The sequence below is a fragment of the Marmota monax genome, unplaced genomic scaffold, assembly GCF_021218885.2.
Source record: "Marmota monax isolate L192 unplaced genomic scaffold, Marmota_monax_Labrador192_F-V1.1 WCK01_AAM20220418_F8-fsc00039, whole genome shotgun sequence".
In the NCBI taxonomy this organism is placed as follows: Eukaryota; Metazoa; Chordata; class Mammalia; order Rodentia; family Sciuridae; genus Marmota; species Marmota monax.
In genome coordinates, this window is record NW_026693602.1 from 2,881,740 (window position 1) to 2,908,418 (window position 26,679).

The 26,679-nt window shown below is 37.7% G+C and overlaps 1 protein-coding gene across 6 annotated transcripts in view; it reads left to right on the forward strand.

Annotated features, from left to right (window-relative positions):
- Inpp4b (inositol polyphosphate-4-phosphatase type II B) overlaps positions 1-26,679 on the forward strand; it is a 799,925-nt gene that overhangs the window by 645,005 nt on the left and 128,241 nt on the right. For all 6 annotated transcript variants that reach the window (XM_046459556.2, XM_046459553.2, XM_046459554.2 and 3 more), the window contains one exon: positions 11,750-11,927. In XM_046459556.2, the coding sequence (XP_046315512.1) occupies positions 11,750-11,927 (178 nt within the window). The remainder of the gene's footprint in view (positions 1-11,749; positions 11,928-26,679) is intronic.

Consider the following 26,679-nt stretch of genomic DNA (forward strand, 5'->3'; position numbering starts at 1 on the left):
TTAATTTTAGAGATGTTTCCATATTGCTTTCCAAAATATGAATCTGATGCCTAATTTCCCTCATCAACTTTGAGCATTGAACTTCAGACATCATCCCGGCATTAAGTCCAGTTATGGATGAAAGAATCCATGAGGTCCAGACATGTATTTACCCCTGTCTTTCAGGTGCCTCCACTTTACCAGTATTCCCCGTACAGCTGGAGGTAAACATGTTCAGTAAATTCTCACCTTATGACCTTCAAACTTGGTTCTTGTAGGAATTCTTTTTCTAATAAAAGACATTGCTGTCTGCTAAGCTCCACTTAGAAATTTGGGAATTCTTGACAACTTTATCTATTTTTCTTACACTTCAAAAAATAAAAATGATTATCAGTGCATCATTAATCTCAGCAGTGAATTATGGGATATGATAAACCTAACCCATAGAACACTGTCTCATAAGTATTCTATTGCCAAATCTTGCAATCACTCTCTTTCTGTCCAGGCTGGCTCTCATCCAATCTATTTTCCTCCTTTTGGCTGGAATAATATTTCTAAAAGGCAGATATAATCTTGTGATTTCAGAATTTTAAATATTTTTTAACTAACTCTTGACTGAAGGATAAAGTTTAAAGCACATAAGATGCAGTAATTCCCTCTTATACTCAGGGAACAATTCCAAGACCCCTTTGAATGCCTAAAACCATGCATGGTTCCCAATCCTACAAATGCTATGTTCTTTTTATCTATATACATATGTTTGATGAAATGTAATTTATAAATTATAATAAGATATTAACAATAAGAAATGATAGTAAAATTGAACAGTTATAATAATATACTGTAGTCAAGTTGACAGCTTCACTATTTTGCACATTTTGGCCACTATTAATTAAAATAAGGTTTACTTGAGAACAGGTACTGAGATACCATGATAACCAAGATGTTATTGTACTAAATTGACCATTGGGAAGGCAGCATACACAGCAAGGCTATGCTGCACAAAGGGTGACTCATATCCCAGGCAGGGGACAGCAGGATAACCTAAGAGTTCATCACACTACTCAGAATGGCATAAAATCAAAAACATACATTTTCTTTTTATATTTTCAGACCATGATTGCCCACAGACAACTGAAATCATAGAAAGCAAAATTTTAGATGGGGTCCTACATTTTTGTGTGGTCTGTCTCTGCTTTCTTATCTGGTTTCATATCTCACCACTTACATTTTTTTTCCTCTCCCTCTTATACTGCCCTCCTAGCATGAGCTTCCTCCCTTCCTACCACAGATCTTAGTTTAAAATTCAGTTCTGCCCAGAGGCCTTTCCTAACTGCTTGTCTGCTTTCAGTGAACAAGCATCCCTCTAGGCTGTTCTGACTCTGAGGGCATTGACTATGTCTGTCTGGTTCAGCACAGTGTCCCCAGGAACTCACTTGATAAGTGTTTCTTTCATGAATAAGTGTATTGAGGGAGTAAGTAAATGCACTAAAAAGATTGCCTCCTGTCATGGGAGTGGAAGGTAAAACAAATCCCTCTTCTTGAAAAGGCTGCTGTGTCTGAATTAGGTAACAGACATAGAGACATTCTGAAGAATTTGGAATCAAAAACAAAAACAGAGACACTTGTAAAAAATGTCATATAGTTTTAAAAATCAGATATTCAGCAGGAATTAGAATATCAGTGTTTACTCACAATTTCCTGGGAAGGGATTGAATTATTTTCAACGTTGGAAAAGAAGAAAAGTGGCAATATTTTGTAAAAACGCCTACTTAATACCTGATACAATGTTAGTAATACTGTGATGACTTTAACATCTGAAAGTTGGTGACGTGCTTCAGGTACCCTCCAAGGGAGCTTGTGAAGCAAAGCCTAATCTGAAGCTGATGTAGCACTCTGTGCCATGGCAAGTGTGACTGTTCAGGATTCTGAAAAGCCAAACTGCTGCTTCAAAGAAAAGGACTTATTTAATTGAAAATAACAATATGTTTACTAAGTGATCCTAAATTTATAGTAATACTAAATTTGGCAGAGAGAACAATGTCTAGAAATAATCCGAGACACGAGCTGGCTGGGTTGTGGGATTTCAGACAGCCCCTGTGCTGCTCACGCCTGGGTTTCCTCATCTGAGCTGCAGATGTGGCTGAGTTCTCTTCATTTGCTTCATTGTTACCACAGATGCATTGTTGGAAAGAACAGTTAAAATCTGAGACTTTCGAGGAAAAATTTACTTAAGTAAATAAATCACCACTATTTCTCTGGAAGGTAATTTGGATAATATGACTTTACAATAAAATGTTTTCAATTTAACACTGCAATTACGATGATTCTAGTTTTGAATATGTACAATATAGGAAAAGAGAGAGAGATCAAAAGAAAAAATCAACAGGAAGATTAGGACTTAAAAGTCAAAATGTTGAAGTCAATAAGCAAATTGCAGGGAAAACAACCTTTTCTTTTGCTTTTAAAAATAACTGTGAAAAGACAATATAGTTGGAGGATTTATTATCTGTTTGTGAGGAATTACACATCTCCACTATAAACTGAGATGATCCTCTGAACAGCACATATAGTGTCATCTCAGCCAGGAAACATCAACTCCAAGGAAGACCCTTGTGCTCAAGTTAAACACCAAGTGATCTCCAGGATATTTTTTTAAAGCTCTTTGTTTCTCTCAATATTTAATATCGATGGTCCCCCAAAGCAGCAAGTGGTAGAAAAGAAAGTCATCTATAAATAAATTGCAGAAAACTATAAACACTATGCATTTATTTCATAGCTAATCACTTTTTGGAAGATTATTGTTACTGTTTTTTTCTTTCATTTTTCTTTTGTTTAGAAATATACAAATGAGATTTAATGTTACTGAAAAAAATGTTACACGATTGAGATAAATTCTGTAATTACAAAATCTTTATTAAGTGGGCTTTGCCTGAAAAATTCCAATGTCCTACTAGGGGGTTTGCATTTACAAACTGGCATTGCAGTGACTCTATCAAGAGAGAAGTTCGACCCCAGCACAGATGGAAGAGGATTGCTGTAGGAGGGATTGGCCATTGTTTGGAATTGGTGTGTTTGTTAGAAATGGGAGAACCTAAGAACCCAGAGGTAGCAGGAAATCTCCGAGCTTCTGTGCAGCACACTAGGATATGGTGGGGCTGTTGACTGCACCGGCCCATGAACTCTAGCAACTTGGAGCAGTTAATGGAGTATTGGTGAGTGGGAAAGAGATAATGAGGCAAAGCAGGGGACAGATGTCAAATCCTGAGGACATTTGTTTGTTTTATCAGCTTGTCTTTGCCATGGGATCTCTCAGCAAGTTTTTAGCTGAGCATTGACATAATCATATTTGCATTTTGAGGGACAGCATGCAGAGAACTGAAGGGCAAACAATTAGACAATTCTTGTAATGATAGTGAGAGGGAATGGGTTATCATGGATGTTTTAAGGAAACAATTAACAGAACATAAATCCACTGGATAAAGACTTGAGACTGAGCAGGGCTAAAAGACTCTTAACTTCCTGGTTTACATCACTGGGTAAATGCAAAGGCAGCTGGAAAAAGGAATATGGGAAATAAATCATTTGTTTCAATTGCTCTCAATTGTCTATATTCGATATAAAAAATTTTGGAAATTAAATCATATTTTCAAGTGTGCTTTTTTGGCATTAAAAAACTTTTAAATTTTATAACTTACAGGGACTCTCATAAATTGTGAACTCCCCTTCTAATTTTATTGAAAACAGTGAGGATAGAAGATCAAATCAACCTTAAACGTAATAACAATGGCTAAGCTAGAAGATAGACTTCTGTCCTCAGTTTCACATTCTGCCTAGACACTTATCCACCCTCATGTAGTCAGTAGATGGTCAACACACAGTATATCCATAAAAAATGAATAATTTGTTAGCTTATGGACATTCCTTTAAGGTATTTATTTTGCTACCCACAAGATAGAAACAAAATATAGTTGGACCATTTAACTCCTCCCAGGCTTCTATTAGAATATAATCTTAAAAGTAAATTATCTTTGCTATTAAAAACTTGTAAATTCATATGGTAATTTGTACTCAGATTTTGTTACTGTTTTAGTCTGCCTAAAATTTTTCTCTATACTAGTTAGTGAAAATATTTCTAAACTTTAGCCTTATGAGTTGTCTATCTATATCCTTCCAAAATATACCCCATATCATAAAAATAAAATAAAATAAAAGGCTGAGGAAGGACATGGTGGTAGAGCACTCCCTGATTAAATGCCCAGAGTCATTAAAATAAAGAAGAAAGAAAGAAAGAAAACAGGGGAGGGGGGAAGTGAAAGATATTCAAAGATTACTATCCCCAGTAGTAAAATTTCAGAAACATCTTGAATGAATTAATTTAAAAAAAAAAACTTTTTCATCTCCAGAGTAGAACATCATATATTAATTTCCACTAGTATGTAGATTATGAGGGATGTAGAAACATATATGAAAATATATGCCTAAAATAAAACTTGCAACTATCTATTCTCTGAAGATAGAAGTCTAAGCATGTTGATGAAAACTTTGGAAAAATTAATAGTTTTACTGAGAATGCTATAGAGAAATACAGAAGTATATTTCTTTTAGAGTACTTTTGTTCTCTCTCTCTCACTCTCTCATTGTAGCATAAGAGAAATATCTTTGTGAAACGCTTTTGCAACTTCTGTTCCCAGCAAATATGGAAACTAGGCATCATAGAAAACAATTCTCCAACTACAAAGTTCCTAGAAAATTTGGGTGCAATGTGACATTCTTTTAAATTCCTCATAGGAATGGAAAGAACTGTAGCACAGAGTGGTTTGTGAGCAAGCGCTGAACTGTGGCTACTCTCGGGATATCAGCATACAGGAATATAAGGGCCTTAGGTTTGCAAGATCTGGTAGAAGAAGACTCAGACATGCTACCCAGCCCTGATATGCATTTATGGGCAAGTCAGCTTTTCTTTACTGTGACTAAAATACCTTACAAGAACACCTTAGAAGAGGAATATTTATTTTGGCTCAAGGTTCCAGTCCACTGTCAGCCAACTCCATAGCTTTGGGCCTGAGGTGAAGCAGGAAATCATGGTGGAAGAAAGCTACTCAGGTCATGGCAACTGAGACAGAGACTGATCAAAGAGCTAGGGATAAGATATCATTCCCACGGGCGTGCCCAGAGTGACCTATTTCCCCTTCAGCCATGCTCTATCAGCCTACAGTAGCCACTCAGCATCCCATTTAGATTTTTAACCCAATGAGGTTACAGTTCTCATAATCTAATCATTGTCACATGAGCTTTTGGGGGGACATCTCATATCCAAACCATAACAAAGCATCATCTTACATATGTATATACTGACTATTTTTCTGTTGCCTCTGGCCTTTGATTTCCTCAATTAATTGACCAAAGAGCAATCGGTAAACATTTGTTGAAAGCAATTTTCTATTGGACAATGCTGAATTCCTTCTTTAGCTTATTCATTTTATAAAGTAGAATCATATATATTCTCTAATGTGTTAGACATGAGAACTTCAGTTATACTTTATTTTGATACTTATAAGCTATACCCACCATGATGTTGTTAAAGTTGTTGCTCATGTTTGTAACAGCTTTATAAGTTTTTCAAATTTGAAATGGGTCAATATTATGTTCAAGAGTCAGTAAAACATAATTAGTATTCATACTATGTAATAATAAAGATGTGTGAGTTTGAAGGCCAGCTCTATCATATATACTAGTTATGTGATCCAAGGCAAATTACTCAGCCCGCCCAGGCTTCAAATTCTTATAATAGAATAATATTTCTTTCTCATAGGGTCAAGATTAAATAATATAATTCCTGAAAAGCATTTAGCATAATGTTAGATCTATAATATAGATCCAATAATTATTAAACATTAAAATAATTGAGAAATAAGGGGATTTGGATTGTCCACATAAATTATGTAGAATACATTATTGGCTTTATTAGTGACCCCATTTAAAAATACAATCAGATTTAACATGGGAAAAAATGAAGTGGCTCATAAATACGCCTTCTGTTTTTCTTGCATTCTCATCCCTGTATCGTGATCATCAGTTCTATAATATCCAATGCTAGAAATATTTGCTTTTTAAAGAAGAAATTGTATAATTTGCATATAATAAAAATGACCTATGGTAAGTGTATAAGTCAGTGATTTTCAGTGAATTTTACACAGTTGTACAGTCATCATCACAACCCAATTTTAATACATATCCATTATCCCTAAAAGGTCTCTGGTTCCTGCTTGTAGTCAAGGGACCATTCACATACACAGCACACTAGGAGTGGTTCCTGTTCTTGCACCTCACTCTATCCCTTGGTGACACATGACTAGTTAAGGTCCAGGAGGATGTAGAGAAGGGGACCTGATTTGGGTTATTACTCCATCAACTTTGGCAAAAAAAAAAAAAAAAAGAGTGTGAAAATGGCAGAAGCCAAATCATATAGAAATAGAACCAGAACCTTGGAAGTTGGCAAAAGAAATTGGGGCCAATGAAGTGAGAGACAAGTGGCTAGAGCCATAGAAGGAAGTGAAAAGACATGTTGGAATTTGTTTATTTAAGAGTCATATCATAGTGCCTGGAAATTTTTATTAAAGCAAGAATTAAAGCTAAGTAAATGACATAGAAAGTAGACGTCCCAGTGGTCAACAAGTTGCAGATAAGAACTTACATATTTAAAATGAGATAGTAGGAGCCACTGTGATCATTCCACAAACAAATTTCCTTAGGAGAACAAGTTGAGCAGAAATGAATATTAGGAGTTTTTTCCCACTTAATTAGCATCACTTGTCACAGAGCTAATGAATGGCATCAAGCTTTGATCAAAATGCTCTCTGGTTTTAAAATTTCTATGAAGCCAGGATCTTTTTAAACAAGAGTAGGTTTAAAAATAAACATCCATTTAAGCATAGATCATATAATTCATTTAATTATGTAAGTGAAACCCAGAGGAGATAAACAAGACAAATACTTTTTACCTTCTGGGTCTTTTCTCTAAGCCCCACTTCTAGCAGAAAATGGAAAGAACGCGTGGGGGAAAGCAGACAGTTATGATTTTGCTTTCTACCATTTCAGGAAAGCACATTGTTAAACCCCGTGAAGCCAGAAGGTCATGTTTAAGTTCAGTAAAGTGTGAATTTTCATTTATTATCCACACGGTTTTCTTTTCAGAACTAAGAACATGTCTGGCCCTCCCTATGGATTCAAGAAACAGTTTATTTACAAGTAGTGATTGATTTGTGAAAAAATAGGTGGAAATCGTACTGAGATTTTTCTCTGTAGATTGAGCTCTGCCTCAGAAGCAGGAACACACTAGTAGAAAGCACTTTTTCCTACACTTGTCAACTTCCATGCTCCTCTACAATCCTGCCCCTCCTCCTTCATGTTTTCCTTCTTGCCTGTTCATTGTCTCTAATCTACATTTTTTTTTTATAATTCCACTTCCTGAAATCCTAGTTTGGCTAGTAAATGGGTTGGGAAGGAGAAGGAGTTGAAAAGTAAAAGTGAGAGTTTCAAGGTATGGACTTGTAGTCAGGGACCTGTAGAAGGACCATTTATTTCTCTTCTTGCCTGCCTCCAACCTCCATCAAATCCTAACTAAGCACAAGGCAAGAATACCAGTGTCTTAGAGTTATTTATCTCCAGATAGGTAAGGGTAAGGACACGGGTAAGGAGAACAATTTGTAGGTCATTGCAGTAATTCTGGTAGTTTAAAATGGTGGTAGCTTGCACCATGTTATTTGCAATAAGGTTGGAAAAAAAGTGTTTGGATTCTTGGTCTATTTTGGAGGACACAGAAGGCTTTCCTGAAAAATCAGACAAAATGCAGGCAGGGGAGAGTGGGGTCATGGATCACATGTGTGGTCATGTCATAAACTGTGATAGAGAAGACAGTGGACCTGGGGGTTGAGAATAGGAGCTGATTGGGAGCAGTGTGGAACTCTTTAAGTTCCAGCTGTGAAGGGAGAGTTCTTATTTTAATTGGAATCAAGGAAAAATGTCCAGGCTTGAGATGTGCATTTGGAATTATGGGCACAATTGATGCATTTAAACCACAAGATTAAATGATCTTACTTAGGAGAGACATGTAGATCAACAAGGCAAAAGTTCTGAGGACTGAGAGTCCTGGTACATGCTGACCCTGGAGAAGGGGATTAAGAAAGACTAGCAAAAAGGGTTGGAGGAGATTGATGACACAATTCAAACTATAGAAGTTCTTGTTTGAATTGTACTTTGTCTAGCAATTAGAGTTTATGAATATGAATGTGAATTCACTGTGTGCTTTATCTTTCTTTACATCTCCAAAAAACGATATGCGTAGTTACAGCTTACATACACAGGAGTATGTGTATGTGTATGTGTTCTACTTACAGTGATGCTAAATATATTAACGTGTTTAGGTACATATATAAATTTTAAATTAATACTTTAATTCACTGTTTAATCAATAGAAAAATGATATTAAACCTGTTTCAATTTTCATTATGTATGATTTGCTATATCGTGTATAATGTATTTTGTCTGAAGAAATATTTTATCCTCCTTCTGGTTTTTATCTGATTGATAGTTGATTCAAGTGTTTGGATTCAGTGTAACTTTCATACCACTGTAAAATAGAGTTTAGTTATATTCTTTTTATCTAGATAATTAAATTATACTCGTAACTTTCCATTTAACTGTTAAAATATATGACATGTTTAAAGAGTAAGGCACTAAATATGTACATGAATTTATGTATACTTAAAATTATTTTGTGGGTGGTGATATTTCTGTCCATACCATACTATTTCATCCTGAACACCAACATTAGCTTTTATTGGGGAAAATGAATCTTTCAGACTCACTGGGTAAGATGCTCATCATTAAAAGACGTTAGGCAGGGAGTCCATTGGGAGGGAAAAGATGAAAGAGCCATGGAAAATGTCAGGAGAGGAACCCTGGCAAGGAGAAAGGAACCAAAGCAAGATGTGCAGAAGAGAAGGATGGAGTATCCGTGTAGCTCTGTGACAAATTTCAAGAAAATTAGAGGAGCTTAATAAAGGACTTTTATCAGAGTCATTGCATGGCATGATCCAGGGCCATGAATCAAAACAATGGCTGCAGATGTCTCTAAATTTGCTCAGTTGTCTTTTTGCATCAAAATATCCTGAGGCCTTATGACAAATGTTGCAACCTACTGTATCTCAGTGGGCCAAGGAATCTGCATTTTAAAATAAACACTCAAGCCCTGTCCTCATTCCCCAGTAGATTTTATTCCTGCTAAACTTTGAGCATTGGTGATCTAGATTATGAGAAAAGAAAATGTGAGAATAAAATCTTAGAAATATATGTTATAAATTCACATGGAGAGGAGAATCTAAGGGAGTTTGCAGAGTAAGAGCTAATGCAGAAAATATAATGAAAGTCCATAATATTCACAAATAAAGTAGTAGCAAACCACCCGGAGAGAAAAGAAGGAAGACAGTAGACACTAGAGGAAAAAAATAATGAACAGGATTGAGGGTATAGAGGACAGAAACGGTACAATGCAGAAGGAGGAGTCAAGGAAAGAGGAAGATGGAGACTTCATGGCTTGGAGCAGGGCAGGTTTTCAAGAACTAAACAGTGGGTGGCCTCTGAGTGCCCACCAGAACACACACCAGGAAGAAAACTCTAGTGGCAGAAGAGCAGGCCAGCAAACTGCACTGGGTCTGTAGTCCCTCCTGCTTCCTGAGGTCAGAGCTGCATGGGGTCCAACTTCTGCCTCACCCTGGTAAGACATCAATATCTTTAGATAATTGTCACCAAAATAGCACTGGAATTTAGGAAGGACCTTGGTGGGTTGACTTTTCGAGCCTGTCTCAAGGAATAGTTCACAATTTTTGTTCTACAGGCCCCAGTTCCCACCATAGGATGAACCAGGAATACATACAAGTCATACAAGGGCTCTACTGTTTCCCTTCTCCTCTTCTTAAGTGCTTAATTAGCATTAAAATATATAATAACTCCTTAAGGTGTATTTTAACAGCTGACATTTAAAATCTCCAAGTAGAAAATGAAAGCCAGTCCTTAAGAGCATCCTCAGTCTAGCCGTGCATTTCTTTGCCTTCATAAGCCTGTCATCCTCATTGACTCCTTGTTGGAACTTCTGAATAGCTGAAGCATTCAAGGACATTTCTTTTCATCACTCTTAACAGATACATGAATAATAAATCAAATATGAGGAATTTTATTATATTTTTGCTAAAAGAATAATATCCCCTAAAGATTGTTATCCCCCCCCCCCCGAAAAAAATTATTAGAGAAGAGAATACTTAGGTGTTAATTTTTCTTATTGATTTCTAAATTGTTACAGATGAGAAATGGAATTATGGGAATTTGAGTAATTTGCTTGGTAACTGTAGGGGAAATAGCTAGCAAATACTCAACATGGATTTCAAATTGTGGTGCAAAAGCACTTTAAGTATCAGGTATATTTGATATTTGGAGATAGCCCAGTACAGAGGTGCATGCCTGTAATCCTAGTAGCAAGGGAGGCTAAAGCAGGAGGATCCCAAGTTCAAAGTCAGCCTCAGCAACTTAGTGAGGCCCTATGGAACTTAGTGAGACCCTGTCTCAAAATAAAAAATAAAAAGGGTTGGAGATGTGGTTGAACAACCACATAGGGCAGGTTTGTATCAGCCATGACTTGCTCCTCCTCCCTCCTGCGCTGGGTTTTGCTGCTTTATTCATTTCTCTGATGGAATACCCCCTTTGTCTTTCCTGCTGAAACTGACCAAAGATGTCTTTGCTTTATGAATCCCTAACTCCCATGACATTCTCCGTCAGGTCCTAGATGATGATTATGAATTTCAATAATCCTTCAGTTAATAATCCATATTAAATTTCTTTAAAGGTCAGATGGGAAACCATAAGGAACAAAAAAGAGTGGTGATAAAGTAATGGAATGAAATTTTTAAGCTATAAAATTCTTTTCCTATTCAATAAAATTAGCCATATGCCCACCTGGCATTAATTTCTTTTCTCCCTATTCTGAATTTTAATACTTATTTCCTTCCTCCAGGGCCATGGGGAAAGTAGAGGAAGTGGTTTTTGAATGCTTGCTGTAATACCAAACACTGTTTTAGGTATCTCACCTGAGTGATCTCTAATCTCATCCATCTCATAGAATTGTTTGGACAACTATTCCCACCCTCCTGATGAGGAAGCTGAAGGCTGCCCAAGATTGCCACCTTAATAAGTGGCAGACCAGGATTTAGTTTGACAATGGCCTGAATGTAAAGTCTCATGCTTTTCTCTCTGGACTCAAGTCCATTAGTAATTAATAGTAATAATAATTTTTGATTACTAATACTTGACATATATAATCATATGGAATCTTACTGGTGGTTGAACAAGAAGTGGATGTATTTAACCTAGTCTTAAAAAAATGCATTTGTCACCTACTTAAAAATTTCTAGGAGTAATAAAGGGGGCCAATGGCAAGGAGAAGAGGAAGGAAAGAAGTGAATACTGAGAAATGAAATTGACCGAGTCTGTTATGTGCACGTATGAATATGTAACAACAGATCCCACTCAGGTATAATTATAATGCATCAATTAAAAAACAAACAGAAAACTGTTAGGATATCATACAAGTCCCTTGGAATAATTCTGATCTGTTTGATAGGGGGTAATGCCACTTGGAGTTCTGTTAATCATCAGCCACCTGGTATTAAATCCTTTCTGCTTTTGGTATAATGTGCCATTATCTTTGCTGTTGCAGTACTGGATACCAGTTTATTTACTATTCACCTGAAAACACAGCCAAAGCAAAAGAAGTTCTCAGCAACATCAATCAACTACAACCTCTGATAGCAACCCATGCCGACCTGCTGCTTAATTCTGCAAGCCAGCGTTCTCCAGACAGCTTGAAGAATTCGTTAAAGATGCTTTCAGAAAAAGTAAGATCCAAATCTTCACTATAGAGGGAAAATGAAATCCCCCCCAGTCCCATTAGTCTTGCGTTCTGTGTACATTGCCTTTCATAGCATCTGGAAGTGTAAGAGACTGGGTTAAAAGTGAGCTTCAAAATGTCGTCACAGGATCAGAATGAATTGGCCTTGTTCTCTTTTCAAATCTTACCAAGCATTATTTTTTTATTTTATTTTATTTTGTTGTTGTTGTTGTTTTTCCTGGTAAGAAATGAATCCTGTTATTGGTTGGTGGACACTGTCTCTTTTCCTTGGCATCTTTCATTTTCTTTGGCTTATGGTCTTATTAGGTGAATTAAATGAGATTTTGAAAAGTATTTTCTTCTGTTGATCACTTGACGTTTATGCATGCAAAGCCATGCATTTGAGTAAGAATGTCATTTCCTTTGAAAGCAGAACTTTGATGTGGGTTCACACTCTTGGCATGGGGGTAATTCCTCTGCTTCGGTTTGCTCTCTCCAATATTACCTACTGGGAGCAGATTCTAAAGATTTCTGTAAGCATTAGTTATTGTTTGAGACATACATAAGAAACTAAGGCTGGGTATTTGCTCCTGTATGTGCAGAAAGGAAGGGTGGTGTGGCATGGGACAGACACTCCATATCAACTTTCATAGCTAATGAGGGCAGCTGTGTGACATAAAGCCAAGGCGGAAAAAGACAAATTATGGGCTGACTTTAAATGTAAAACCAGATGTCATGGAGTCTAATACCAATATGCTCATCCATCACCTCTGCATTCTGACATCTTATAATTTATCTTGAGACACTTATAATGAAACTGACCAACAGAAACTCTTAACATTATAATTCTAGAGTAAGTTAAAAGTATACTTCTTTTACTTCTTTCCAAAGAACAGATTCTTAGAAACCTGGATATTATGTATATCTATAATTTTACTCAGATATTTGGATGTTTAAGAATAGTCACACCTTGCACTTGTGTAGCATTTTAAATTTTCATACATTTTCTCATAGGAAAAAACTAATACCCATTTTTATTAAAAATTAGCTGGCATCTGTGAAGAAAGGTTAAGTGACTTGCTTAATAAATTAAAAAGACAAAACTCAGAATCTCAAACCTAAGATTGAACTGTAGCATTCTTTCCATGCCATAATACGTGTGTCCATCATGAAAAGGAAAAAAATAATGACCAAATTTTAGAAGAACATACTTCATGTCAAAGCAAGGGGCTACAGTAGACTTATGCTATCTTGTTTAATCTTCACAATTGTGGGATGCATTTTATCTTCATTTTTTGACTCCAAGAAGTTAAAAACTATTAGAAACCATAAAACTAGCATAGAATCCAGGAACTGAACAAAACCAGGGATTCAAACCCAGGACTATGTCCTTTATATAATATATATGTTCTGAGTTTTCCTTATTTAAAATATTCAAAAGTCTTTTTATCAGACAAACTCCTTAGCAACAAATACGTATTCTAGTAGTCAACAAATATGTCTTTAGGGCCAAGGGAAAAAAAAAGAAAAAAAGTAAAGGATTGATGCGTACGGTAAAATAAAATAATATAATTTCATTTTGGTTCATTTCTCTTTTGGATTTGTAGATGAGGTGAGGTTTTTCCAGGCTCACCTAAGCAGAAAATTTTAGCAAATAGCACATCACTGTAATGATTACAGAGCATTATTTATATTCTTCCTGTGCATTGGGCAGGGACTTGTCATCTCATACATCATTTACAACTTGCTGCAGTGATTTCGGGGGTGGGGGGACTTTCTGCTCCTTTAATCCAGCACTGCTCCAACTTTTCTCCCTATGCTTTCTACAGGGTAGATAAGCTTTGCCTACTAATAAATATCTCAGCCTTTGAAACTAGGAGGATCTTTTTTAAGTTAAGTTTGCAAGCCATGCATTCTTTTAAGAATTCATGCCTGGAATTTCAGAGAATGATCTAAATTAACAATTTTACATATTTTATGAAGAAGAGTAGTTCCTGACTTATAATAAAGTGTGATCCATGAGTTTATTATGAAAAGGAAATAGTTTTAGTGACATCCCAAGTTTAAATGTAATTTAATATTAGTGTAATGTAAGTGTTTAAAGTTTCATTTTTCTAATAACTTTGGGAGATTTTAAAAACTGGATTAGAGAATACATTTTTTTCTTCATTCATAGTCCCCAGTGTTAAAAAGTAAATTTTACTATTTGTATAAGATATTTTAAAAGTAAATTTTACTATTTGTATTTAAGATATGCACACATACAGATAGTAAAAAGGTTACCAGGATGAAGGAAATTAGCACATCCATCATCTTACACAGTTATTGTGGGTTTTTTGTTGTCAGGTGGCTGGGCACGGTGGCACATGTCTGTAATCCCAGTGGCTTGGAGGCTGAGATAGGAGGATTGTGACTTCAGAACTAGCCTCAACCATGGCTAGGTGCTAAGCAACTCAGTGAGACCCTGTCTCTAAATAAAATACAAAATAAGGTTGGGGTTGTGGCTCAGTGGTCCCTGAGTTTAATCCCTGTACCCTCCCCTGCCAAAAAAAGAGAAAAGAAAAAAAAAGAGGTAACAGGGGAACTTGCTAACATATTCAGGAAATCTCAGAGTAGACAATACTTTTAGATCCTAAAGTAATTCATAGTATCTCAGCTGCTATGAATTAGAGAACCAAAGTGTAGGTCTAAGGTTACAAACAAAATTCCGTCCTTATGAACATTCATTAGTAGAAAAAAGGAAACACAATTTACAAAAATTAAAAGTATTTCCTGAATTCATACTGTAAACCAGGCACTGTGTCTGACACCAGGGGCACTGGGAGAATTTAAAAAAAAAAAAGACTCTGGACCCTTCTTCATAAGAAATTCATGGTAAGAGTTGTGGTGGTAATGACAATGACTATGACAGGTAGCAGGGTCTTAGCTGAGGCTTAACTCTGCTGCAAGGTATTCACTTTTCACAATTCCACGAAGAAGATACTACTGTTTTCTACACGGTTTCCTCTTAATCTTTTTTTTCTTTTTTATGAATCATGCTTTTATTTATTTTTTAATTTTTTTATGTGTTTTAATTAGTTTTGTATTCTCATTTTACTCTGTTAAGAAAACTAAGGCAGAGAACCATTAAATAATGTGCTTACAGTTATAGGAGTTGGTTTTCTGACTTCAGATTCTGTGAGCAGAACTATTGTCCTGTCTTTGAATATCCCAGGAGTTTATGATGGACACTTGTACTTTTGTGGTAAAGAACATAAGTGTGATTTCACAATAATAAGTATTTTCTGTAACAGTTTCATGTTCTCATGTACTACCATACCTCCTGATGGAGAATTGGATTTGTTGCATGTTAGTTCTTGCAAATATTAAATAATTTTATAAGTTTCTAACACTTAGCAAGCTTTCTCTGAATAATTACAAATGAAAAGACAAAGGATAAGGCAAAATTTTAACATGAAATATTAAAGTTTACTATTAGAATGGGACAAAAACTCATTTTTCTTTTGCTCAGATTAAATTTGTGCTATTTCATGAAAATATATCCAAGGAAAAATGTAAATAAATTCAGGCTGAAAAGAATTGAAAAATGAATGTAGGTAATATATGTTGTTTCTTATGGTTTAGAAATATATGTGACATTAAATTTCAAATGCCTACTGCTTTCCCCTTTCTATAGAGAGTTATAGACCTTGTTTAGAAAGTCATTATTGTCCTGCTTACTAAAAAGCATCAGTGAGCACTTAATTGTGTATGGTATTGTACTCAGTGCTATATGATAAATACTACATACACATGGTCCTTAACTTTTATAACCCAAGACTTTAAGAATGGTAGTGTGTCCCAGTGTTACAATTGTTAAATGGTTAAAAATGCAAATATTAGAGTCTATATTAGAGTATATTTAAGAAATTCTCATAATTAGTATTCTTTCATTTTCAGCATACTCTGCTAAAACACTGTGTGTGTATTGAAAGAAAAATGAAAAACATTTCATTCTAGAGCTCAAATCAAGATTTTCTTAAGAATTGTTCTGTTTCTATAAGAGCAATGGTAAGAAATTGAAGACACACTTAATATAGAGGAGAATTTTAATTATGTTGATTATTTATATACAGAATAGGAATTTCATATTGTTTATTCACTTCAACCCTTCCTAAGTCTAACTCAGCACCAAACTTTAATATAGAATTTAATGAGTAAAGATTTTTGGTTTATTATCTATGGTTATAAACTATACATACTAGCGGTCTAAAGGGAACTTGAGAATAACTAGTTTAAGTGAAGATTAAATTTCAGAATCAGAATTTATGCTTCTGCTTCTCATAAATCCTTCCATGTAGTAAATATTTAATTTATGAAATAGTATTATACAATTAACAAAATATGTGTTTATTAGAAAACTTCAGAATCGGAAAAAAGATGAGAAAATAAGATAATGTTAAGAATGAAACTTGTATATAAAATTCATGAAGCAGAACTTCTGTCCATGATAGAGACAAATGGATCCTCCTACCTTAAAGTGTGATAAGACTGGACAAAATTGTTTTTAGCCACTTGAAAATAGGAAACACAGAAAGTTAACAAACTATGTGATCCTAAATTGCTGAGCTTACATTCAAAGGCATTTTCCAGGCTATAGCACTTAGGAGAAGGAACATAAACAGTATGTTCTCAAATTAAGTAAATAGAGATTAGAATTTGGGAAGTCCAAGATAGCTAGAAATAACAGAGCAGAGCACCAAGAAAAGAGGAATCTTCATATAGATAGAGACTTGTAGTCCTGTAAATGAGTGCCTTTAAATCTTTAGTTCTTGTTCAAGTTTCACGGAGAATAAACTACCCATATTCAAAAAGGAAATACTAAACAGAAACCACTAAAACAGTTCCTAGTTGTCGCACAGGGCTAAGAATAATTTATCTTTCTGCCAGCAGAGCAAACGAGATGTTCAGGGAATCGAATAGCATCATCACAAGAATATGGCCCTAGTAGTAGGGATAAAGTAGTACTAAAGATTGTTCCTAATGCATCCTAATAAGGCTTTAAAATAAAGATTGAAATAATCCCACTGATTTTAAGTAACTTAACTTAAAACATTATTCTTTAAATAAGTATAATAAAATCTAGAAACCAAGAATGTATGATCAAAATACCTGCTACTTATTAAACAAATACTAAACATGTGATGAAGCAGGGAAATTTTACCTGCAGCTCTACACATGGAATATAAACAGACCCAGAAACAACAGAGATGATTACATTAGCAGATAAGGACTCTAAAATAGGAATTTTATATATTCTCCGTCTATTTTGGAAATTGGAGAAACAACTGAACAGAATGAGGAGAATGATACAATATTTTTAAAAGAATCAACTGGATGTGATGGTGCATACTGTTAATCCCAGGTACTTGGGAGATTGAGGCAGGAGAATCACAAGTTTAAGGCCAGTTTGGGTAACTCAGAAAGATCCTCTCCCTAAAAATAAAAAATAAAAGTCTGGGATGTGGCACAGTGATAGAGCACCCCAAGGTCCAATCTTAGTACCACAAAATAAAGAATAAGTAAGTAATAAAAATAAAAAAGAATCACAAAGATCTCAAAATCTGAGATAAAAATCTTTTCTTGGTGAATTAGGAGTAAACTGGTCACAGTACAAGATTAGCAAATTTGTAAATATAGCCTTAAAAACAATTGAAATGAAACGTAGAGCAAAACCACTGAAAAACATGACCAGAACATAAATGACTTACAAATTAATGTCAAGTAGCCTGACATTTGAGTCCAAGAAAAAGAAGGAGCATAAAATTATTTGCAATAATGATGGCCAAAATTTTTCATAATTTAATGTAACAGTAAAACTAGGCACTCAAGGAACTCAAGATACTCCAAGGAGAATAAATACAGAAAAAGAAACTCAGGATATCATAACCAAATTACTGAGAAACAGAGATAACATAAAATTGTATGTGGGATAGGGGCAAGCCAAAAGGGGCATATGCAGAGAATGATGGCCAACTTCTCATTAGACACTATGAAAACCAGGCAAATATGGAGTAACATCTTCTAAGTACTGACCAAAAATATATGATAACTTACAGTTCCATTCCCTGAGAGGATATCTGTCAAAGGTAAAAGTATGGAATATTTTATAGCAGATGTGCATTACAATACAATAGCTAGCAAAAAAAAGTCATTAAGGAGAAAAAAAATGATACCAGAGAGATTTGGATCTACACAAAGAATAGAGAGAAAGACAGTAAATATGTGAACAGAAACAGGTATTTCAAAAACTTCAACCTTTTAATTTCCTTAAGTACATTTACTTTCAAGTAAAAAATACTAGTGTATATTGTGGGTTGTGAAATATCAGTGTAGCACAGACTTGTAGATTAATGGAATGGGGTAGAGAACCCAGAATGGGGTAGAGAACCTAGAACCCAGAACTGATACTTGTGTTCAAATAACTTTGGAAACAAAGCACAAATTAATTTTATTCAGGAAAAGATGTCTTTTCAGCATACTATACAGGAATGTCTGGGCATCCAGATGCAAAAAAAAAAAAAAAAAGGAAACGGCCTTTATATTTACCATTTACCTCATACATATACATAAAATTTAACTCAAAATAGATCATAGACCTTAATATATAATCTAAAAGATTCCACTATCATCTTTATGCCAGAGTTAGTCTTTGACATTCTTGAAAATATTTAACTAGAAGAAATTAGAGACAAATTTAGAATATTTATATCACTGAGGATGTGCCAGAGGTTTCGATTCCCAGTTGGTGAATAGTAATGATACCACTCAGATAGAAAATCTAAGAAGAGTTTTAAAAAACAAACAAACAAAAAACCACTTGAGATCAGACTGGGACTCCTAAACTCAAAGGACTTTAAGTGGAAATAGCTGATAGATATAGTTGCGGAGGTGGGTAGAAATGGATTTTAGACATTTTGGCAGAAAGATAATAGTGGAAACTTTGAAGGAATGGATTACATCACCAGTGGAAGAAAATAAGTTTTAAGAGAGTGATTTAGGCTCTTGGGGTTCACATTAAAGCATTTTTTTTTTTAATTTTTTATTGTGGGTTGTTCAAAACATTACAAATTTCTTGACATATCATATTCCACACTTTGATTCTAGTGGGTTATGAACTCCCACCTTCACCCCATACACAGATTGCAGATTCACATCAGTTACACATCCATTGATTTACAAATTGCCATACTAGTGTCTGTTGTGCTCCGCTGCCTTTCCCATCATCCACCCTCCCCCCTCCCCACCTCTCCCCTCCCCTCCCCTCCTCTCTCTCTACCCCCTCCACTGTATAACCCTGAGGGTCTCCTTCCATTACCGTGCAATTTACCTTCTCTCTCCCTTTCCCTCCCACCTCTCATCCCTGTTAAATGTTAATCTTCTTCTCCTGTTCTTCGTCCCTACTCTGTTCTTAGTTACTTTCCTTATATCAAAGAAGACATTTGGCATTTGTTTTTTAGGGATTGGCTAGCTTCACTTAGCATAATCTGCTCTAATGCCATCCATTTCCCTGTAAATTCTATGATTTTGTCATTTTTTAATGCGGAGTAATACTCCATTGTGTATAAATGCCACATTTTTTTTATCCATTCGTCTATTGAAGGGCATCTAGGTTGGTTCCACAGTCTTGCTATTGTGAACTGTGCTGCTATGAACATCGATGTAGCAGTGTCCCTGTAGCATGCTCTTTTTAGGTCTTTAGGGAATAGACCAAGAAGGGGAATAGCTGGGTCAAATGGTGGCTCCATTCCCAGCTTTCCAAGAAATCTCCATACTGCTTTCCAAATTGGCTGCACCAATCTGCAGTCCCACCAGCAATGTACAAGTGTACCCTTTTCCCCACATCCTCGCCAGCACTTGTTGTTGTTTGACTTCCTAATGGCTGCCAATCTTACTGGAGTGAGATGGTATCTTAGGGTGGTTTTGATTTGCATTTCTCTGACAGCTAGAGATGTTGAGCATTTTTTCATGTACTTGTTGATTGACTGTATGTCCTCCTCTGTGAAGTGTCTGTTCAGGTCCTTGGCCCATTTGTTGATTGGGTTGTTTGTTCTCTTATTGTCTAATTTTTTGAGTTCTTTGTATACTCTGGATATTAGGGCTCTATCTGAAGTGTGAGGAGTAAAGATTTGTTCCCAGGATGTAGGCTCCCTATTTACCTCTCTTATTGTTTCTTTTGCTGAGAAAAAACTTCTTAGTTTGAGTAAGTCCCATTTGTTGATTCTAGTTATTAACTTTTGTGCTATGGGTGTCCTATTGAGGAATTTGGAGCCCGACCCCACCGACTGTAGATCGTAGCCAACTTTTTCTTCTATCAGACGGCGCGTCTCTGATTTGATATCAAGTTCCTTGATCCATTTTGAATTCACTTTTGTGCATGGCGAGAGAAAGGGATTCAGTTTCATTTTGTTGCATATGGATTTCCAGTTTTCCCAGCACCATTTGTTGAAGATGCTATCCTTCCTCCATTGCATGCTTTTAGCCCCTTTATCAAATATAAGATAGTTGTAGTTTTGTGGATTGGTTTCTGTGTCCTCTATTCTGTACCATTGGTCCACACGCCTGTTTTGGTACCAGTACCATGCTGTTTTTGTTACTATTGCTCTGTAGTATAGTTTGAAGTCTGGTATCGCTATACCGCCTGATTCACACTTCTTGCTTAGCATTGTTTTTGCTATTCTGGGTCTTTTATTTTTCCATATGAATTTCATGATTGCTTTCTCTATTTCTACAAGAAATGCCATTGGGATTTTGATTGGCATTGCATTAAACCTATAGAGAACTTTTGGTAATATCGCCATTTTGATGATGTTAGTTCTGCCTATCCATGAACAGGGTATATTTTTCCATCTTCTAAGATCTTCTTCTATTTCTCTCTTTAGGGTTCTGTAGTTTTCATTGTATAAGTCTTTCACCTCTTTTGTTAGGTTGATTCCCAAGTATTTTATTTTTTTTGAAGTTATTTTGAATGGAGTGGTTGTCCTCATTTCCATTTCAGAGGATTTGTCGCTGATATACAGGAATGCCTTTGATTTATGCGTGTTGATTTTAAATCCTGCCACTTTGCTGAATTCATTTATTAGCTCTAATAGTTTCTTTGTAGAGCCTTTTGGGTCTGCTAGATATAGAATCATATCATCTGCAAATAGTGATAATTTAATTTCTTCTTTTCCTATTTTTATGCCTTTAATTTCTTTCGTCTGTCTAATTGCTCTGGCCAGTGTTTCGAGAACTATGTTGAAGAGAAGTGGAGAGAGAGGGCATCCCTGTCTTGTTCCAGATTTTAGAGGGAATGCCTTCAGTTTTTCTCCATTCAGAATAATGCTAGCCTGAGGCTTAGCATAGATTGCTTTTACAATATTGAGGTATGTTCCTGTTATCCCTAGTTTTTCTAGAGTTTTGAACATAAAGGGATGCTGTACTTTGTCAAATGCTTTTTCCGCATCTATCGAGATGATCATATGGTTCTTATTTTTAAGTCTATTGATGTGGTGAATAACATTTATTGATTTCCGTATATTGAACCAGCCTTGCATCCCAGGGATGAATCCTACTTGATCATGGTGTACAATTTTTTTTATATGTTTTTGTATCCGATTCGCCAGAATTTTATTGAGGATTTTTGCATCTAGGTTCATTAGAGATATTGGTCTGTAGTTTTCTTTCTTTGAAGTGTCTTTGTCTGGTTTAGGTATCAGGGTGATGTTGGCCTCATAGAATGAATTTGGAAGTTCTCCCTCCTTTTCTATTTCCTGAAGTAGCTTGAAAAGTATTGGTATTAGTTCTTCTTTAAAGGTTTTGTAAAATTCTGCTGTATACCCATCGGGACCTGGGCTTTTCTTAGTTGGTAGTCTTTTGATGGTTTCTTCTATCTCCTCAATTGATATTGGTCTGTTTAGGTTTTCTATATCCTCCTGACTCAATCTGGGCAGATCATATGACTTAAGAAATTTATCTATGCCTTCACTATCTTCTAATTTATTGGAGTATAAGGATTTAAAATAGTTTTTGATTATCTTCTGTATTTCTGAAGTGTCTGTTGTGATATTGCCTTTTTCATCCCGTATGCTAGTAATTTGAGTTCTCTCTCTTCTTCTCTTCACTAGCATCGCTAAGGGTCTGTCGATTTTGTTTATTTTTTCAAAGAACCAACTTTTAGTTTTGTCAATTTTTTCAATTGTTTCTTTTGTTTCGATTTCATTAATTTCAGCTCTGATTTTAATTATTTCTTGCCTTCTACTTCTTTTGCTGTTGTTTTGCTCTTCTTTTTCAAGGATTTTGAGATGAAGTATGAGATCATTTATTTGTTGGTTTTTTCTTTTTTTAAGGAATGAACTCCAAGCAATGAATTTTCCTCTTAGAACTGCTTTCAATGTGTCCCATAGATTCCGATATGTTGTGTCTGTGTTTTCATTTATCTCTAAGAATTTTTTAATTTCCTCCTTGATGTCTTCTATAACCCATTGATCATTCAGTAACCTATTGTTCATTCTCCAATTGATGTATGCTTTTTCCTTCCTTCTTTTATCGTTGATTTTCAGTTTCATTCCATTATGATCAGATAAGATGCATGGTAATATCTCTACTCCTTTATATTGTCTAAGAGTTGCCCTGTGACATAATATATGATCTATTTTTGAGAAGGATCCATGTGCTGCTGAGAAAAAAGTGTAACTGCTTGATGTTGGGTGGTATACTCTATATATGTCAATTAGGTCTAGGTTATTAATAGTGTTATTGAGTTCTATAGTTTCCTTATTCAACTTTTGTTTGGAAGATCTGTCCAGTGGCGAGAGAGGTGTGTTGAAGTCTCCCATGATTATGGTGTGGTGGTCTATTAGACTCTTGAACTTGAGAAGAGTTTGTTTGACGAACATAGCTGCACCATTGTTTGGGGCATAAATATTTATGATTGTTATGTCTTGTTGGTGTATGGTTCCCTTAAGCAGTATGTAGTGTCCCTCTTTATCTCTTTTGATTAACTTTGGCTTGAAATCTATTTTATTTGATATGAGTATGGACACGCCTGCTTGTTTCCGAAGTCCATATGAGTGATATGATTTTTCCCAACCTTTCACCTTCAGCCTATGTATGTCTTTTCCTATCAAATGCGTCTCCTGTAGGCAGCATATTGTTGGGTCTTGTTTTGTGATCCATTCTACTAGCCTGTGTCTCTTAATTGGTGAGTTTAAGCCATTAACATTTAGGGTTATTATTGAGATATGGGTTGTTCTTCCAGCCATATTTGTTTATTTCTGTTACTAAACATTGTTTGTTTTCCTCTTTGATTGATTCCCCCCCCCCTTTACTGTCCTACCTCCCACTGTTGGTTTTCATTGTTATTTTCCATTTCCTCTTCCTGTAATACTTTGGCTAGGATGTTTTGAAGAGATGGTTTTCTAGCTGCGAATTCTTTAAACTTTTGTTTATCGTGGAAGGTTTTAATTTCATTCTCCATCCTGAAGCTTAATTTCGCTGGATACACAATTCTTGGTTGGAACCCATTATCTTTCAGTGTTTGAAATATGTTATTCCAGGATCTTCTAGCTTTCAGAGTCTGTGTTGAAAGATCAGCTGTTATCCTGATTGGCTTGCCCCTAAATGTAATCTGCTTCCTTTCTCTTGTAGCTTTTAAAATTCTCTCCTTATTCTGTATGTTGGGCATCTTCATTATAATGTGTCTAGGTGTGGATCTCTTATGATTTTGCACATTCGGCGTCCTGTAGGCTTCTAGGATTTGGGATTCTGTCTCATTCTTCAAGTCTGGGAAGTTTTCTTGTATTATTTCTTTGAATAGACTGCTCATTCCTTTGGTTTGGAGCTCTGTACCTTCCTGTATCCCAATGACTCTTAAGTTTGGTCTCTTAATGTTATCCCATATTTCTTGGATGTTCTGCTCATGGTTTCTTAACAGTCTTGCTGAGCTGTCTATGTTCTTTTCCAGTTGAAATACTTTGTCTTCATTGTCTGATGTTCTATCTTCTAAGTGTTCTACTCTGTTGGTAGTATTCTCCATTGAGTTTTTAAGTTGGTTTATTGCTTCCTGCATTTCTAGGATTTCTGATTGCTTGTTTTTTATAACCTCTATCTCCCTGTATAGTTGATCCTTTGCTTCCTGGATTTGTTTGCGTAATTCGTTGTCGAAGTGATCTTTCATTGTCTGATTTTGCTGTTTAATGTCTTCCTTGATACTCCAGATCATCTGAAGCATGTATATCCTGAATTCTTTATCTGACATTCCATCTGCTGCAGCTGTTACCTCTTCTAAAGTTGCGTTGACCTGCATTGCTTGTGGTCCTTTCTTTCCTTGTCTTTTCATACTGCTTGCGTATCTTTCCTGCAGGTGCGGGCGGCGGCTCTGCTCTCTCCTTATTCCAATTGGGGTGTCGTGGCTACCACGCCGGCATGTCACTGGGCCTGTTCTGGGAGCTGGTGGCGGCTCTGTTCTGCCCCTACTCCAATTGGGGTGACGTGTCTGTCGTACCAGCAGGCCACTGGGCCTGTCCTGCTGGTCGGTCGCAGATCTGCCCACCTTTCGGGCACGAGTGGAGGCTCTGCTTTGCCTCTACTCCAATTGGGGTGTCGTGACTACCCCGCCTGCAGGATGCTGGGTCTGTTCCTGGCAAGGGAGGCGACTCTGCTCTGTCACTACTCCAATTAGGGTGGTGTTTGTACCCCGCCGGCAGGCTCCTGGGCCTGATCCGCCGGTCTGTTGTAGGTCTGCCTACCTTGAAGGCGCGGGCGGCGGATCTGCCCTGCCCCTCCTACCACGCCTGCGGACCCCTGGGCCTGATCTGCAGGTTGATCACTGGTCTGCTCACCCTGCGGGCACGGGTGGCGGTTCCGCTCCACCCCCCACTCCAATTGGGGTCACGTGACCACCACACCGGCAGGGCCTGATCCGGGCGTGGGATAAGGATCTGCTCTGCCCCTACTCGAGTTGGGGTGACGTGTGTACCACACTGGCAGGCCACTGGGCCTGTCCCGCCAGGCTGTCACAGGTCTGTTTACCTTGCAAGCGCAAAGGGCGGCTCTGCCCTGCCCCTCCTACCACGCCCATGTACTACTGGGTCGTGGGTCTGCCCACCTGGCGGGTGTGGGTGGCGGCTCCGCTCCGCCCCCTCTCCAATTGGAGTCACGCGGTCACCACGTTGGCGAGCCGCTGGGCCTGCTCCGGGGGCTGGCGGCGGCCCGGCTCCTTCCCTCTGGCTCGAGGACAAATTGAGGAGACTCGGGTGACTGAGCCTCACCCCCCTTACCAGGAGACCAACTGCTTATGTCACCGCTGGTATTGATGAAGATCTCTCCTCCACCGCTTTCTGCTGACATCAGATCTCTGCCATGTTGGTATCCTATGCGAATGGCAGCATTTCGTTCCCCTTGCCAGGCAACCCAAGCAATGGGTGAGTCCTGACCTGCCCTCAGCAGGACCCGGACCGAGACGCAGTTTCCGCGGGCTCCTAGCCCCGGTCCAGGGAAGTTCCGGGAGCCGGAACTCGGCCGCTCCGTGCTCGGTGTAAGCTCCTATAAGTGTAGGCTCCAAGAAGCAGCCCCCGCGGGCTCAGTTCCGGGAGCCGGAATTCGGCCGCTTAGTGTTTGGTGTATGCTCTGATAGTAGCAGGGTCCAAGAAGCAGCCTCCGCGGGCTCCGCAGCCCTGAGCCAGGGCGGTTCCGGGACGGTTCCGGGAGCCGGAACTCGGCCGCTCTGTGCTCGGTGTAAGCTCCTATAAGTGTAAGCTCCAAGAAGCAGTCCCCGCGGGCTCAGTTCCGGGAGCTGGAATTCGGCCGCTTAGTGCTTGGTGTATGCTCTGATATTAGCAGGGTCCAAGAAGCAGCCTCCGCAGGCTCCGCAGCCCGGAGCCAGGGCGGTTCCGGGACGGTTCCGGGAGCCGGGACTCGGCCGCCCCGCGCTCCGTGTTCACTCCGATAAGATCAGATTTTAAGAAGCCCCCAGGCGCTGAACCCTAGCAATCTGTCTGCAAGCCGCAGGCGAATTGCAGCCTGAAATTACCTGTTCTATGGCTGAATGAGCTGCGGTCAGTCAAAAACAGGTGTGGTGACGTCAGTTTACCAACATGGTGGCTGCTGGCCTCCTCTGTGGTCTGACCGGTGTGGAGAACCGAGATGGACCGCTTCCTTCCCCGTCTCGAACCCAGAATTCAGCCCTGAGTGCGGTGCTTGCGCGTCTGGCAGAAACTGCAGCGCTGTAACCCTGCGTCTCTATCCCAGCGCGCCTTGCAGACTCTAGCCGCGGGGCGATTTGCTGAATAAGCAGTTACCCTCCGTGCGACAAACCTCTCGCGTTTGAGTCCCCGTAGCCGATCCTCAGGCGATGGAAATCCTTCCTCCAGGTTCCGGCGCTCCCCACTATTGCTGGAAATTCCTAACAAGATATCCTTTAGCCGTCCTGACTTGTCATACTCCCACACAGTGAAGCAGCACACGGGGGCAATGCACTCCCCTCGCCGCCATCTTCCTTCCCTCCTCCCTGAATTCCACATTAAAGCATTTTGAGTGAATAGGGGATGATGATTCAAAAAATAAAACTAAAGAAGTTCAGTTGTGAAAAAAAGATGGAGCACAAGCAGTGAGCTCCATTGAGATCTTCACAGATAGACACTATAATTTGATACAGACTGGGAATGTTACAGACCCGCTTCATGTTAGGTCAAGTGCATGATGCATAGCTACCCAGTGTCAGGTAAACTCCTGGACTGTTA